Source organism: Cydia splendana, chromosome 18 (genome assembly GCF_910591565.1).
Source record: "Cydia splendana chromosome 18, ilCydSple1.2, whole genome shotgun sequence".
Lineage (NCBI taxonomy): Eukaryota > Metazoa > Arthropoda > Insecta > Lepidoptera > Tortricidae > Cydia > Cydia splendana.
In genome coordinates this window covers 11,802,444-11,815,464 of record NC_085977.1, presented here as the reverse complement: position 1 = coordinate 11,815,464, position 13,021 = coordinate 11,802,444, and the positions used below count along the sequence as shown (strand labels likewise).

The window sequence follows — 13,021 nt, the reverse complement described above, 5'->3', positions numbered from 1 at the left end:
AACCGTGATAGCTAGACAGTTGAAATTTTCACAGATGTATTTCTGTTGCCGCTATAACAACAAACACTAAAAACAGAATAAAATAAAGATTTAAGTGGGGCTCCCATACAACAAACGTGATTTTTGACCGAAGTTAAGCAACGTAGGGCGGGGTCAGTACTTGGATGGGTGACCGTTTTTTTTTGCCTTTTTTTGCATTATGGTACGGAACCCTTCGTGCGCGAGTCCGACTCGCACTTGCCCGGTTTTCTGATATAATTTTGCCTACCCAGTCCCAAATCTCTGTGCACGCTACTGATAGGTAGGTTAGGGTTATTTTTTTGCTACGCCCAAAAAACTAAACTGTTCCCAGAGATAGGTAGGTTAGGGTTATTTTTTTTTTGCTACGCCCTAAAAACGAAACTGCTGCCAGAAATAGGTATGATTTTCAGGTAAAACTACTTTTGACCAACATGCTCAGTCAAAGCAGTTTTGCCTGTTTTTGTCGGTTAAAAGTTCTTTGGCCAGTTCACACTTTTGACTGCAACAGGTTGGGCTGGACATATGGCAAGGGAAGGTAAAGATAAGTGGGATAGAGAGGAAGCGGAATGGTATCCTAGAGATGGAAAAAGGAGAGAAGGGAGACCAATAATGAGGTGGTCGGATGACATAAAGAAGCATGCGGGACCTAATTGGATAGGGACGGCAAGGGATAGAGAGCTGTGGAGAGAGCTGGGGGAGGCCTATGCCAAGAAGGCAGACTGAAATAATTATTAAAAAGCAATGACATAAAAATTATTTAATAAAGTTACTAAGGAAAAAATATTGAAACTAATTGATATAAATGAAATGTGAATTTATTTAAATGTAATATGTGCTGAAATTTAATTTTTTGGTCAATAAAGGCTATTCTATTCTATTCTATTCTAATTTGACAGGTGACAACAAAAAAAATATTAATTCCTGCTAAAATTTCAGAGTCATAGTGAAGCATAGTACATAGTACCAAAACAAGGTTGATTTTTAGGGTTCTGTAGCCAAAGGGTAAAAACGGGACCCCTATTACGAGGACTCCAATATGTTATTAGATCAAAACAAATTATTTTCAGAAAATATTTAATTTAGGCTTAGGGATGGCGAGGCTCCATAAACCTTCAGTAAGTAGTGCATAAGTATCCTTGGAAAAATTCGACCTATGCCGCCGTGGGTGGCCCGGTGGCAGAATGGCACAGGCACCTGCTGCAATAGCAGAGGACGCTGCTTTGATTCCAGCCTAGGGCACTGGAGGCCTTGGTCACTTTTTAGGGTTGCGTACCCATAGGGTAAAAACGGGACCCTATTAAATATTAAGACTCTGCTGTCCGTCTGTCTGTCACCAGGCTGTATCTCAAGATCTCATGAACCGTGATAACTAGATTAACTAGACAGTTTCAATTTTCACAAATGATGTATTTCTGTTGCCGCTATAACAACAAATACTAAAAACAAATTAAAGAAATATTTAAGCGGGGCCAATGCAATGCTAGGCTGGATATGACTGATGAAATGAGTAAATTTTTATTAATATGTTTTAATATGACATGTTGGTGGCAAACAAGCATACAAGGCTGTTAATGCCGATGGTAAGTGGGAGTTTAGACTAGACCTCTGCTTCTCCAAGGGACTCACATTGCTGACCGAGTAAATTTTTATTAATATGTTTTAATATGACATGTTGGTGGCAAACAAGCATACAAGGCTGTTAATGCCAATGGTAAGTGGGAGTTTAGACTAGACCTCTGCTTCTCCAAGGGACTCACATTGCTGACCGAGTAAATTTTTATTAATATGTTTTAATATGACATGTTGGTGGCAAACAAGCATACAAGGCTGTTAATGCCGATGGTAAGTGGGAGTTTAGACTAGACCTCTGCTTCTCCAAGGGACTCACATTGCTGACCGAGTAAATTTTTATTAATATGTTTTAACATGGCATGTTGGTGGCAAACAAGAATACAAGGCTGTTAATGCCGATGGTAAGTGGGAGTTTAGATTAGACCTCTGCTTCTCCAAGAGACTCACATTGTTGACCGAGTAAATTTTTATTAATATGTTTTAATATGACATGTTGGTGGCAAACAAGAATACAAGGCTGTTAATGCCGATGGTAAGTGGGGGTTTAGACTAGACCTCTGCTTCTCCAAGGGACTCACATTGCTGACCGGTTACAAATCTATTACACTCATACTAGGGTTCCGTACCTGAAGGGTAACTAAAAAACGGGAACCTATTAGCGATTCCGACTCGCACTTGGCCGGTTTTTCTTAGTAGGTATATGACATTTATTTCAGTTTTACTTCATTGTCCGTCAGTCTGTCTGTCTGTCTGTCTGTCACCAGGCTGTATCTCATGAACCGTGATAGGCCTAGGCAGTTGAAATTTTCACAGATGATGTATTTCTGTTACCGCTATAACAACAAATACTAAAAAGTATGGAACCCTTCGTGCGCGAGCACTTGCCCGGTTTGACATTTCAGGCTCCGTCACACAGGCGCGTTTCGCGTGCGGCGCGTGAGCGGGGCGCGCCGCTTTTTCATATAAAACGCTCAGGCCCGGCTCTGAAATCGCGCCGGTGTGACGGAACCTTTATTTCAGTTTACTCCACTGTCCCTCTGTCACCAGGCTGTATCTTATGAACCGTGATAGCTAGACAGTTGAAATTTTCACACATGATGTATTTCTGTTGCCGCTATAACAACAAATATTAAAAAGTGTTCCGTTCTTGATGGGTGAGTCCGACTCGCACTTATTCAGTTTTTTTTTTGTAAACGAATTTAATATTAACGGATAGGCATTAATATTAAAGAATGAAATAGTAGTGATAATTTCCATACTTATACTTTAGTGCCATGAAGGGTAGGTACAAAAGGGTTCCCTCTTTTGAGATTGGAAAGTGGGCTAGGTTATAAATGCGGCCTTCACAGAACCGATCTGCTACCAGAAAAGTGGCTCAGGTTAGAACTGTGATCCTTACAGAACCGAACTGCTACCAGAAAAGCGGATTAGGTTTTTTTAATTACATATTTGTTTTTAGATATAATTATCGGAATAGTAAATTTTTCGAGTTATGATTGTATGTTACGGATTTAAAGTTTTCTGAGATGAGATAGGTTTGTAACCGCCTTGATGAAGGTATGAAGTCTAAAAGTAAATAATTACTTAATTCAAAATGAGTATTACCTATTACTATTATTTATTTTACCCGAGCGAAGCCGGGTTTTCATCTAGTCAGTCTATGTTGTGCTTATACTCATACCCCCTTATTCATAAATGTCTACTAAAGTTGACAAGCCGATAATAATTGTTTGTCACTTTCCATCATACCAATACGTCGGAAAGGGACAAATGATTATTATAGTCTTTATGGCTTTATGGTGTTAAGCACTTTAAGCAGAGGTTAAAAATAGCATGATACAAAACATTTAACAGAGACCTCGCTAATAAACTTTAATCTACAAAAATAATGACAGTTACATTGTATGGAGACTACCAGTTCTTATTAACACCTTGTCTCTACATGTGGGTTGAACAAAACATTTGACCATTCTCCTTGACTTGCTGTGCTATGGTGTGGGATGTATGCATTTGAAAGTGTTTTGTGTGGGCAGCTACTGTGTTGTCTAATTTAAGACAGATTTTTAAAGCAAATTGGGACTTCGCTTTTTCATGTTATTCTTATTTAGCTTACTTAACCCTTTAGAAGAGTGGCGATTACTCCACCGACAAGACCATAGCTCTTAAATATTGATGATGATGGACCCTTTAGTTAGTATACATCATTTTTGAGTTGTTGAATTCATTAGATTTCAAATTAAATTGACCGTTTCCTGGCATCTTGTCACACTAAGGCCCACTTGCACCATTGCACTAACCCGGGGATAAGCAGTTAAACCGTTAACTCAGTGTCAAATTGTACTGGTAACCATGGTAACTCCAGGTTTAACCGGTTAACCCCGGGTTAGTGAATGGTGCAAGTGGCCCTAAGGGTTAAACAGTAAATTCATAAGATGGTGGATTTCTGGGTGAAACAATTATTTCTTGTTGTTATTCTATCTCGCCAGCCAGAGAATAAATTTATTTACCTGAATTATTTTGAATTTTGGTCACACCATCTAGAGCCAAAATAGAATAAAAATATCTGTTAAGAGTATATCCTAGCATGGTATAAAGTATAAATGAATGCGGGTGACAAAATAAAATCTTCTACTCATATATGTACTAATATGTAGGTGATGCGCAAGCCCGTTTTAAGTTATCGCGAGGCAAGCGGTTGCTTATGTATGATGGGTATACCTATTTCGCAATATCAAAAAATGGTTCAGCAGAAAGGTGCGATGGGTCTGTTTGATCCACTGGTCGCGTGGTTGCCGTGCTACTATTCATACTGTAGAGAGAGAGAGAGAGAACTGTATGTAATAATTTCGATTAGAGGAACTCACAATCATGTTGCAAGTGAAAGCTACATGCAGAAATTGAATAAAATTGAATTAAATATATGTACTATCTGTTCTATCAAATAGTTTTGTCACAAATGTAGTTCCTCATTTCATCCAACAATGTACAGCAATGGGAACTCATGGACCACATCATTATGAGTGTTCTATAGCAGCTGACCAACTGTATTCACTCATCATGCTCTAATTGCAGAAACAATTGAACTTTTATTGTTACAGTTACTATGATGCAGTTAATATTGTTGTTAGTGCTGGTTTCCATAGTCAATGTTACATCCTGGTTTGTTAGATTTATAAATAAACTATTTTCTTTCAAGCAGAAATACAACAGCTACACAACAAGAGCTATAATACAACAATTTATTAAACTAAAGAAGAAAAAAAAAAACATCACCAGTTTGGGCCAGATTCAAACTTGCAATGTATTAGACTGGTGTTTAATTTTTTCCTTATTGTATGATTTACCAAATGGAACCATAAATCACCATTGAATTTTTTTTAAGTTGGTATTTTCCAACAATATACATATGTCTTTAGACAGGTTTCTAAGTATGTCTGAATCGCTGACGGTGAATCAACTTTATCTTATTACTCATGGTCATGTTGTACTATGTGGTACCCTGGTTTTATGGGAATTATATTAACCAAACATATATATTTATGCCCAGTATTAGTCCTTTCCATAATGGGTCATCTACTCAGCATTTTAGTACAACATAACACAACATTTTCCTTACTAACTACGCAATTATTGGCCCCTGGATGATAGGACAGAAGAACAACAAATAAAAAGCTAATCCATCCTTAAAACTGAAAGTTCTTTTAGAATTTACAAGTATTTCTATTTAAAAAAAAAACAAATTGAAATTAGTTAGGTACCTCTAGTTTCTTGTAAGTCTTTATTCAGTCTTTCATTGGTCATCTTCAAACTCGTTATCTGATCCAAGAGGTACGTCAGCAGTCTACTGCCAACCTGACTCCCAGACAACCCTGAGCTGTCTTCCGATACCGAGTCCACCTCTCCGTTAGCCGGCCGGGCTATATCAGGCAGTCCTTGCACGCAAGGATCGCTGTATCTCCGCGCACACTCGTCTTTCTCATTGGTATTCATATCACTATTGGAATTCGTGTCGCCAACTGACGTAACTATAGGCGGTAAGCTCGCGAAGTCTTGGCTGTCTGAGCAATTCTTTGGTTGGAAATAATTAGTGTTTAATGGGGTGCTGTTCGGCGTGCTGCAGTCCTCGGGCTTCTCACTGCGACGGCGCGGCCGCGGCCGCTGCACCTGTACACTCTTGTTGACACTCTGCACGTAACGGTACTCGGGAGGATACAACGGCATCGCAGGACTGCAGTAGGTAGGCGGCGTAGGCAGCGACATTGGCTCCGCGTAACCGAACATGTTAAACCTGCACGGGTCGTAACCCGGCGCGAACTGCGAACCCCAATTCATATTCGGTGTCATGAAAGAATCATACGTATCCATACTGGGAGTAGACTCCTGTATATGGCACATAGTTTTGTCCAACCATTTAGATAAATATGAACCTTTGCTTCCTCGAGATTTTTTCCGCTTTCCCAGGGGACTGTTTTTATTCGCATTACCGTTCACTTGCACTGGCGTTGAAGCCATTTGATCGCACACAAATAAGCACAAAAAGTTTCTAAACAAAGAAGCACTTGTAACTGTATAATTATTATCTCATCGTTGCCCACACATCGAACCTTGTTTAGGATTCACGAACGAGTAAAAAACAAATAATAAATATTCATCGACCGAGCGGAGGAACGACTATTTCTCGATTCAATTTCGATTGACCAATGACATGACGTTATCGGCTGCTGTCAAAATCTGACATTTTGGCCCCAAAGACGTTCTTCATAGAATGTTAAACTCAAAGCGTGTTTCCAGACAGGTTATTCAAACTCTCCATATAAAAAATAATCTTGCTAAATGTGATACGTCTATTTTTGAACAATTTGAGCCTTAGAAAAAACAGAGATCAAAATAATTAAAAATATCTTTTCTGTTTAGGATTTTATTGTATAAATTTTTACAGAAAAATAACAGTTCATCACAAGCACGGAAGTAGTAATAAATTTTGAAAAAACACCACAATGTATGTTGCCAGAATAAAAAATTATAACCGTAGAAATAATAACCAAATGCGTACAGTTTAAATCCTCAATCATTTTAATGATATGAAGAAACGGCATTTAACAAAGACCCGCATTAAACTCCGATTGACAAGAGCTGCGTATATTTATTTAATTCGGTCATTCGGTGATAGTACTGCCATCTACTGTTGTGATTTTACACTACGCATCAAAGGTTTGGACATTTTCGTTAGATGGCGCTGTTAGAAGAATTCGCCATCTAGCGAACTTGCTGACTTTTCCTTTACTCTCTTTACCTCTCCTACATTTCCTACCCTACACTAAATTATGATATTTTGAAGAACTCATAATTATTGAATCATAATTATTATTGATCTGTCGTGCGTCTGTGGCGAGCCGCATTATAGTTTTTGTTTTGTAGTAGGTATTATTTCTTCATAAGAACGACAATGATGGGGTTGGCTCAGATGGCGCCAGCGTAGGTTTTCCCTTTTACCTGTCAATCCTCCGTATACATTTTTTATTTTATTTTATGCACTGGACCCTAGCATAATCCCACAGAACAAAACTAGAGACAGGTATAACCTATACTGGCGCCACCTATAAAATATTTTGACAGTTGCCAACCCTATTACCTACCTACTTATTACTTACCTATTGATGTATAACTTAGTTTCATGTTTTAAGGTTCCGTCACACAGGCGCGTTTTCCGGGCGGGCAGTGAGCGCGGCGTGAGCGTTTTATACGAGTATGTAAAAGCGGCGCGCCCCGCTCACGCGCCGCCCGTAAAACGCGCCCGTGTGACAGAGCCTTTAAACTCTACACTTTTAACTTATCTATTTCTTATTTAGGTAATCATTTTATGATTTAGTTAGGTTTCCTGATTGTTTCTAGGGAAACTTTAGGAATATACTACAGATGGATTAATTCACAAGATCTGGCACATTTTATTTAGATACCCACCTACTATTCAGACAATATGTACTTTAACAGACATTTTTGTGCCTTTTATTGTGAATTAACCTAGAAAATTATAATTAAAACAACAATTAAAGACAATAAATTTAATATCTAAATACTCGTGTATTTTATAAAACAATATGAATTTTATATACAATTTTGTTTCAATATACTTAATTCCAAAATTTGATAATATAATTCGCCATTTCATCACAAGTCAGGATCAGAAGGTAGTTAACAAAATGCTTTATGGCACAAGGCAGACGTAATTTGAAATAATTCACAAATAATTAGCTTTATAGTGTGCAATATATAATTCTTAACGTAAACCGTATATTAATAACTTATTTTAGTTATTTGTTAGACATGAAAATTGGCAGTATGTTTTATTTTTCAATGGAGATTGCAAAACCGCTAGAAGTAAAAAAAAAATATGTTAACTTACTTGCATCGATTTTGCTTTCTCTATTCCTTACTCAGAATATACCTATTGTGGGTTAACTTTAATTATGATAACTGTTATCTTATAAAATTATCATACTTATTCCAAAATCGATCTCTTTGACAATCAGGCGGGCATTCATAACAGCAACGACAGAAAATGCTTATCTATATCCAATTCTCTAAGATATCCACTTTATAAAACATTTATAAACAATCCAATCTTAAAACTATCTTAATTAATATAACGAGATTAGATGTAAATGAAAGCTAATTGCATTTATTTGCGATAAATATTTCTTGTACTTGTGTTGAAGTGTACGTTCTGTGGACAGGTATATACTTACAATATTATGTAATACTACGTAGACAGAAGATAAATAACCACAGTTGTTATTCGAGCCAAGACAGAAGTATCGATTCTAAATTGTATAGAAAATAATTAGCTCTAGATATTTTTAGAACAAGAAAAAACAAGTACAATTTCTTAAACATCGATATACTTCTTTTTAAGTCGGCAATTATAGTCGGGACAGCCAATAATGCCACAGTAACTTGTTTCAAAGATTCCAGAATTTAAAGATTCGATCTAAGGAAAGGATTGCATAAAATATTGCACATGTTTTACTAATTTACTGGCACGTATGGTTGACCAGACTATAGATGTTACATGTTACTTTTAATTTTCCGTAACCATTTTGTTGTAATAGTCATAATAATAGTTCAGCCGATATACGTCCCACTGCTGGGCACAGGCCTCCTCTCATGCGCGAGAGGGCTTGGGCTATAGCCCCCACGCTAGCCCAATGCGGATTGGGAATAGTCATAATAGATCGTATAAAATACCCAAGATATAACACTATCATGCCGAATTAATTATCTTTACTAATATAACTTATATTCCATGTAATAGACTTAAGATTCGGTCCGACACCGTCGTAACAAAATATATAATCCTTAAATGCTAAGTGAGTATATGCTTTTTGATCAAACAAATTATTTTATGTGCATTTGACAGATGTTTTTATATGTACGACTTACAATATATAACAACTTTGTGTCTATACATTTGGAAATAATACATTTTCCAGTACATTAAAATGACCGTCACGTTGTAGTACCGTGTTTTCTCTTAAATTACGAATGTATCTAATAATTTACTCCAATACGTTATAAAATTATGAAAATATTAGACCTCGCCACTAAATGAGAATTTATGACACTAAATTTAAGTAAAATCATACGCCAATTTTCTTCTAATTGTTTGAATTCTATTGGAGGATAAAAACTACAATATCGATGGCAGAACTAGATTTAATTGAATAATGCTGCAAGTAAGATCCTCTTGATTGTGTTTCAAGGTTTCAATGCCAGCCATTAGATGCACCATATGGACGTTACTTGCACTATAAAGGATACAAGTAAACGTCAAAAATATTTTTTGATACACACTTTTATTGCCAACTGTACTTTCTCTCCTTTGCATGTCTATCAAGTACTTCTCAAGACCTTTCAAATGAGCCTTCGAAGAGTTCCTTTGGCTACCTTCCGACTGCATCATCAGATCAGTTCCATGTTAGCATATTATTGCATTGTCATTGGAAATATGGAAGTATGCGAAATTTCAGCTCAATCAGACGCCCGGATTTGGTTCATATTTTAGTTACAAGATTTGAAGCACCATATATTCAAAGAGGTATAGGTATATACGCAGTGAAGCTAAATAAAAGTGTGTAATAAAAGATCTGCTGTTAAACTTAAAATTACGCTCATGTTTCATCATTATGCTAACGTTAAAATTATTTGACAGCGTTATTACACATACAGTTTTTTATAACAATGCATGTCCTTCAGACTACGAAATTTTCCTCCTAAGTCACATGTTATTATTGTTACGTCATTTTGGATTCCGATATACTATAGGTACAATGGCTTTTTGGAAAAGGATTTTGATAACCAACTTAAATCGGTGCTATTAATTACGTTGGTTTCAGCTTCAGGGTTAATAAATGACAGATTCTGAAGTCGAAAAATTAAATTGAAAACCTTTAAAATTGGAGGTCGGTTACAACCAGCTATGTACAGTATGTACCTACTTAAGAGCCAACAGGAGTGGTCATTCCTCCATACAAACGTAGTCCTCGTTTTCCTCCGTGGTTTTTGAAGCTAGAGCAATGATTTTTTCAACACAGATTAATATTGTCAATATCTGTGTCGGACCGTTTTGCTTTTTTTGATATTTTTGTTTTTTAAGGCGCTAGAGCCCTTCAAAAACGGCCAAAATGGCCTAATAGACTATGCCGCAATGAGAGGCGTGGTATTCAAAACTGATATCAATTAGCCAAAAAAGCAAAACGGTCCGACACAGATAATTTCATAATCATTTAGATTTCCAAATTTGGTTACGATTGGTTAAGTTTTGGGGGAGGAAAAAGAGGACTACGAAACCTCGATTTTTGTCATTTTTACGCAGGATTTTTCGCCTCAGCTGCAGTTGTCCCTATCGCACTAATTTTAGGGGCGGAGTCAAGTTTCTAAATACGTACACAGCCAGAAAAGTGATGGGCAATAGTCGACATTTAATGTCGATAATCTAGTGATGTAAGAAGTTATCGATAAACCGTCTTGTGTGAAAATATCTAGATCCTAAGATACAAGGGGTTTTGGGTTGAGAGTAGGGAACACATTTTTGTAGTTATGATATACAATCTATTATGAACTTTTTGATTCTAATATTTCAAATTAGAAATCAAAATCAAAAATATTTTATTGCATGGTTAAAATGGGTTAACAAAATTTTTAGGTACCTACAGGCACGCTTCGTAATTGTCGAGCAATTTAGGGTCCTAGCTGAATTGGTTGTTCCATACTTACTCGTGCTCTATGGAATGTCCAATTTAGCTAGAACCCTAAATGCCTCAACAATCACGGAGCGTGACAGTACAAATGATTCATGTTCTGTATATCCTGCCCTACAATGGCGTTAATATTTGGTTGTCATGTCTATACTTCGTTTTTAAGCATTATTGAAAAAAAAAATACTAAATACTAATATTAACCACTAAGTACATAACTATTACAAAAAAAGCTAAATAATTATAACAGCGATAAGACCGCCTGTTGCTACCTTTATCTACATTGTAAATCGGTTTTAGGGTTCCGTACCCAAAGGGTAAAACACGGGACCCTATTACTAAGATTCCGCTGTCCGTCCGTCCGTCTGTCACCAGGCTGTATCTCACGAACCGTGATAGCTAGACAGTTGAAATTTTCACAGATGATTTATTTCTGTTGCCGCTATAACAACAAATACTAAAAACAGGATAAAATAAAAATTTTAGTGGGGCCTCCCATACAACAAACGTGATTTTTGACCGAAGTTAAGCAACGTCGGGCGGGGTCAGTACTTGGATGGGTGACCGTTTTTATAAATAATGGTACGGAACCCTTCGTGTGCGAGTCCGACTTGCACTTCGCCGGTTTTTTTTTAATTTGTTTTTATGTTTGTGGTGTAATAAAGAATATTTTAGAGTCAGACCAAGAAAAGTCTACAGCAATTTTGATAGCACACGCAGTGCAAGTGTTATTTATATGTCATAATTTCATAGAAGCGACGTTTGAAATAATACTTGCACTGCGTTTTCTATCAAAATCGCTATAGATTTTTCTTGGCCTAACTCTACTTTAAATTACAAAGTAAGGCCTAAATTATAAAATAAGGCCCATCAATGTTTTTTTTTTTGTGTTTATTAAACTTGATATTTTGTCTATAGTATTAGCGGACATGGCCTCAAAATTTAAACCCGCTTAAGAATCGGGCCTTATTTCGTGCATTATATACAATACTACCCATTTTTGTGTAGTCATTATTTATACTATAGAAGCATTGTTTGAGTAGCCAATTATTTAAACAGTATTTTTTTAAAGGGCAACGGTGGCAATATTTTAAGGTCTGGATAATAAGATACAGATCTTAATAAGGATATCAATGTAAGTGAATGTTACCATGACTACCAAACAAACAAATGCGATAGAATTTGCCAGCTGGCATTGTAACATTCAGACAGTTACCTATGTACCTAATCTGAAATATGAATAAATTAGTAATATTTTAAACAGGAAAGTAAACCGAATTTTGGCCTTTTGCTGGACACAATCACAATAGTAATTTGTTTTACAAGAGGGCAAAGTTTATCGCCACCGGTTGATGCATTTGCAGCACCAATGGTAGAAAATGCAAGCTCATCATCAACTGCATAATCGACGTTTGATATGACTATTGAATCCGAGCTTTTTGATCATGAATCATGATAAAACAAAATTTTAGAAGGTCGCAGAATAGTGGATTTAAAATATTTATTTTCTGTGATCTCAAATATCAGGCACGATCATACAAATTGTACATTTGCTGATCTTGCCTTTGTCATTGAAAGACGTAAGGGTTTACACAGAGAATATATATTTAAGTGTAATATGTGCAAAAAAAAAGGAAACGATACACTCTGAAGACCCAAAAAGAAAATGTTAGTAAATACTGCTCCTCCCCATGGTTACTTGGTTCCTTATTCAACCTACCTGAAATTAAACGAGTAGGTTAGTAAATTATATCATTTTACATTATAAAGTTAAATGTTTAGGTATCTCAATCACTTACTCACTGGTGGACATGGACGCAAAATTTTTGCCCATCTACTTATACTATCTTATAAAAAATGAAATTTTGAAAGTTAGCACGCTTAAAGTTCGTTTTTTTTGCATTAAGGTAACAGATTTTGACATGTCTTATTAAAAATTACCATTGAAAAATAAGTCATAGCAAATATGTTAGAATTATAAATCATATTAATCATATTAATGAGCAAGAGCACCCTAAACCGGCGAGCGTGTATGAGGAATGTTATGAATGTGAAGGAAGCGAAAGTAGTATGTCAGGATCGTAGCAAGTGGAAATCCGTGGTCTCTGCCTACCCCTCCGGGAAATAGGCGTGATTGTATGTATGTATGTATGTATTAATCATATACTTTTTTA

General features: G+C 36.3%; 1 protein-coding gene across 1 annotated transcript in view; it reads right to left on the bottom strand.

The window, feature by feature from the left end:
* Positions 1–6,306, bottom strand: part of LOC134799112 (uncharacterized) — a 41,709-nt gene extending 35,403 nt beyond the window's left edge. The window contains exon 1 of the mRNA XM_063771510.1: positions 5,352–6,306. Within this exon, the coding sequence (XP_063627580.1) occupies positions 5,352–6,105 (754 nt within the window). The 5' untranslated portion in view covers positions 6,106–6,306. The remainder of the gene's footprint in view (positions 1–5,351) is intronic.
* Between the last annotated feature and the right edge of the window lie 6,715 nt (positions 6,307–13,021).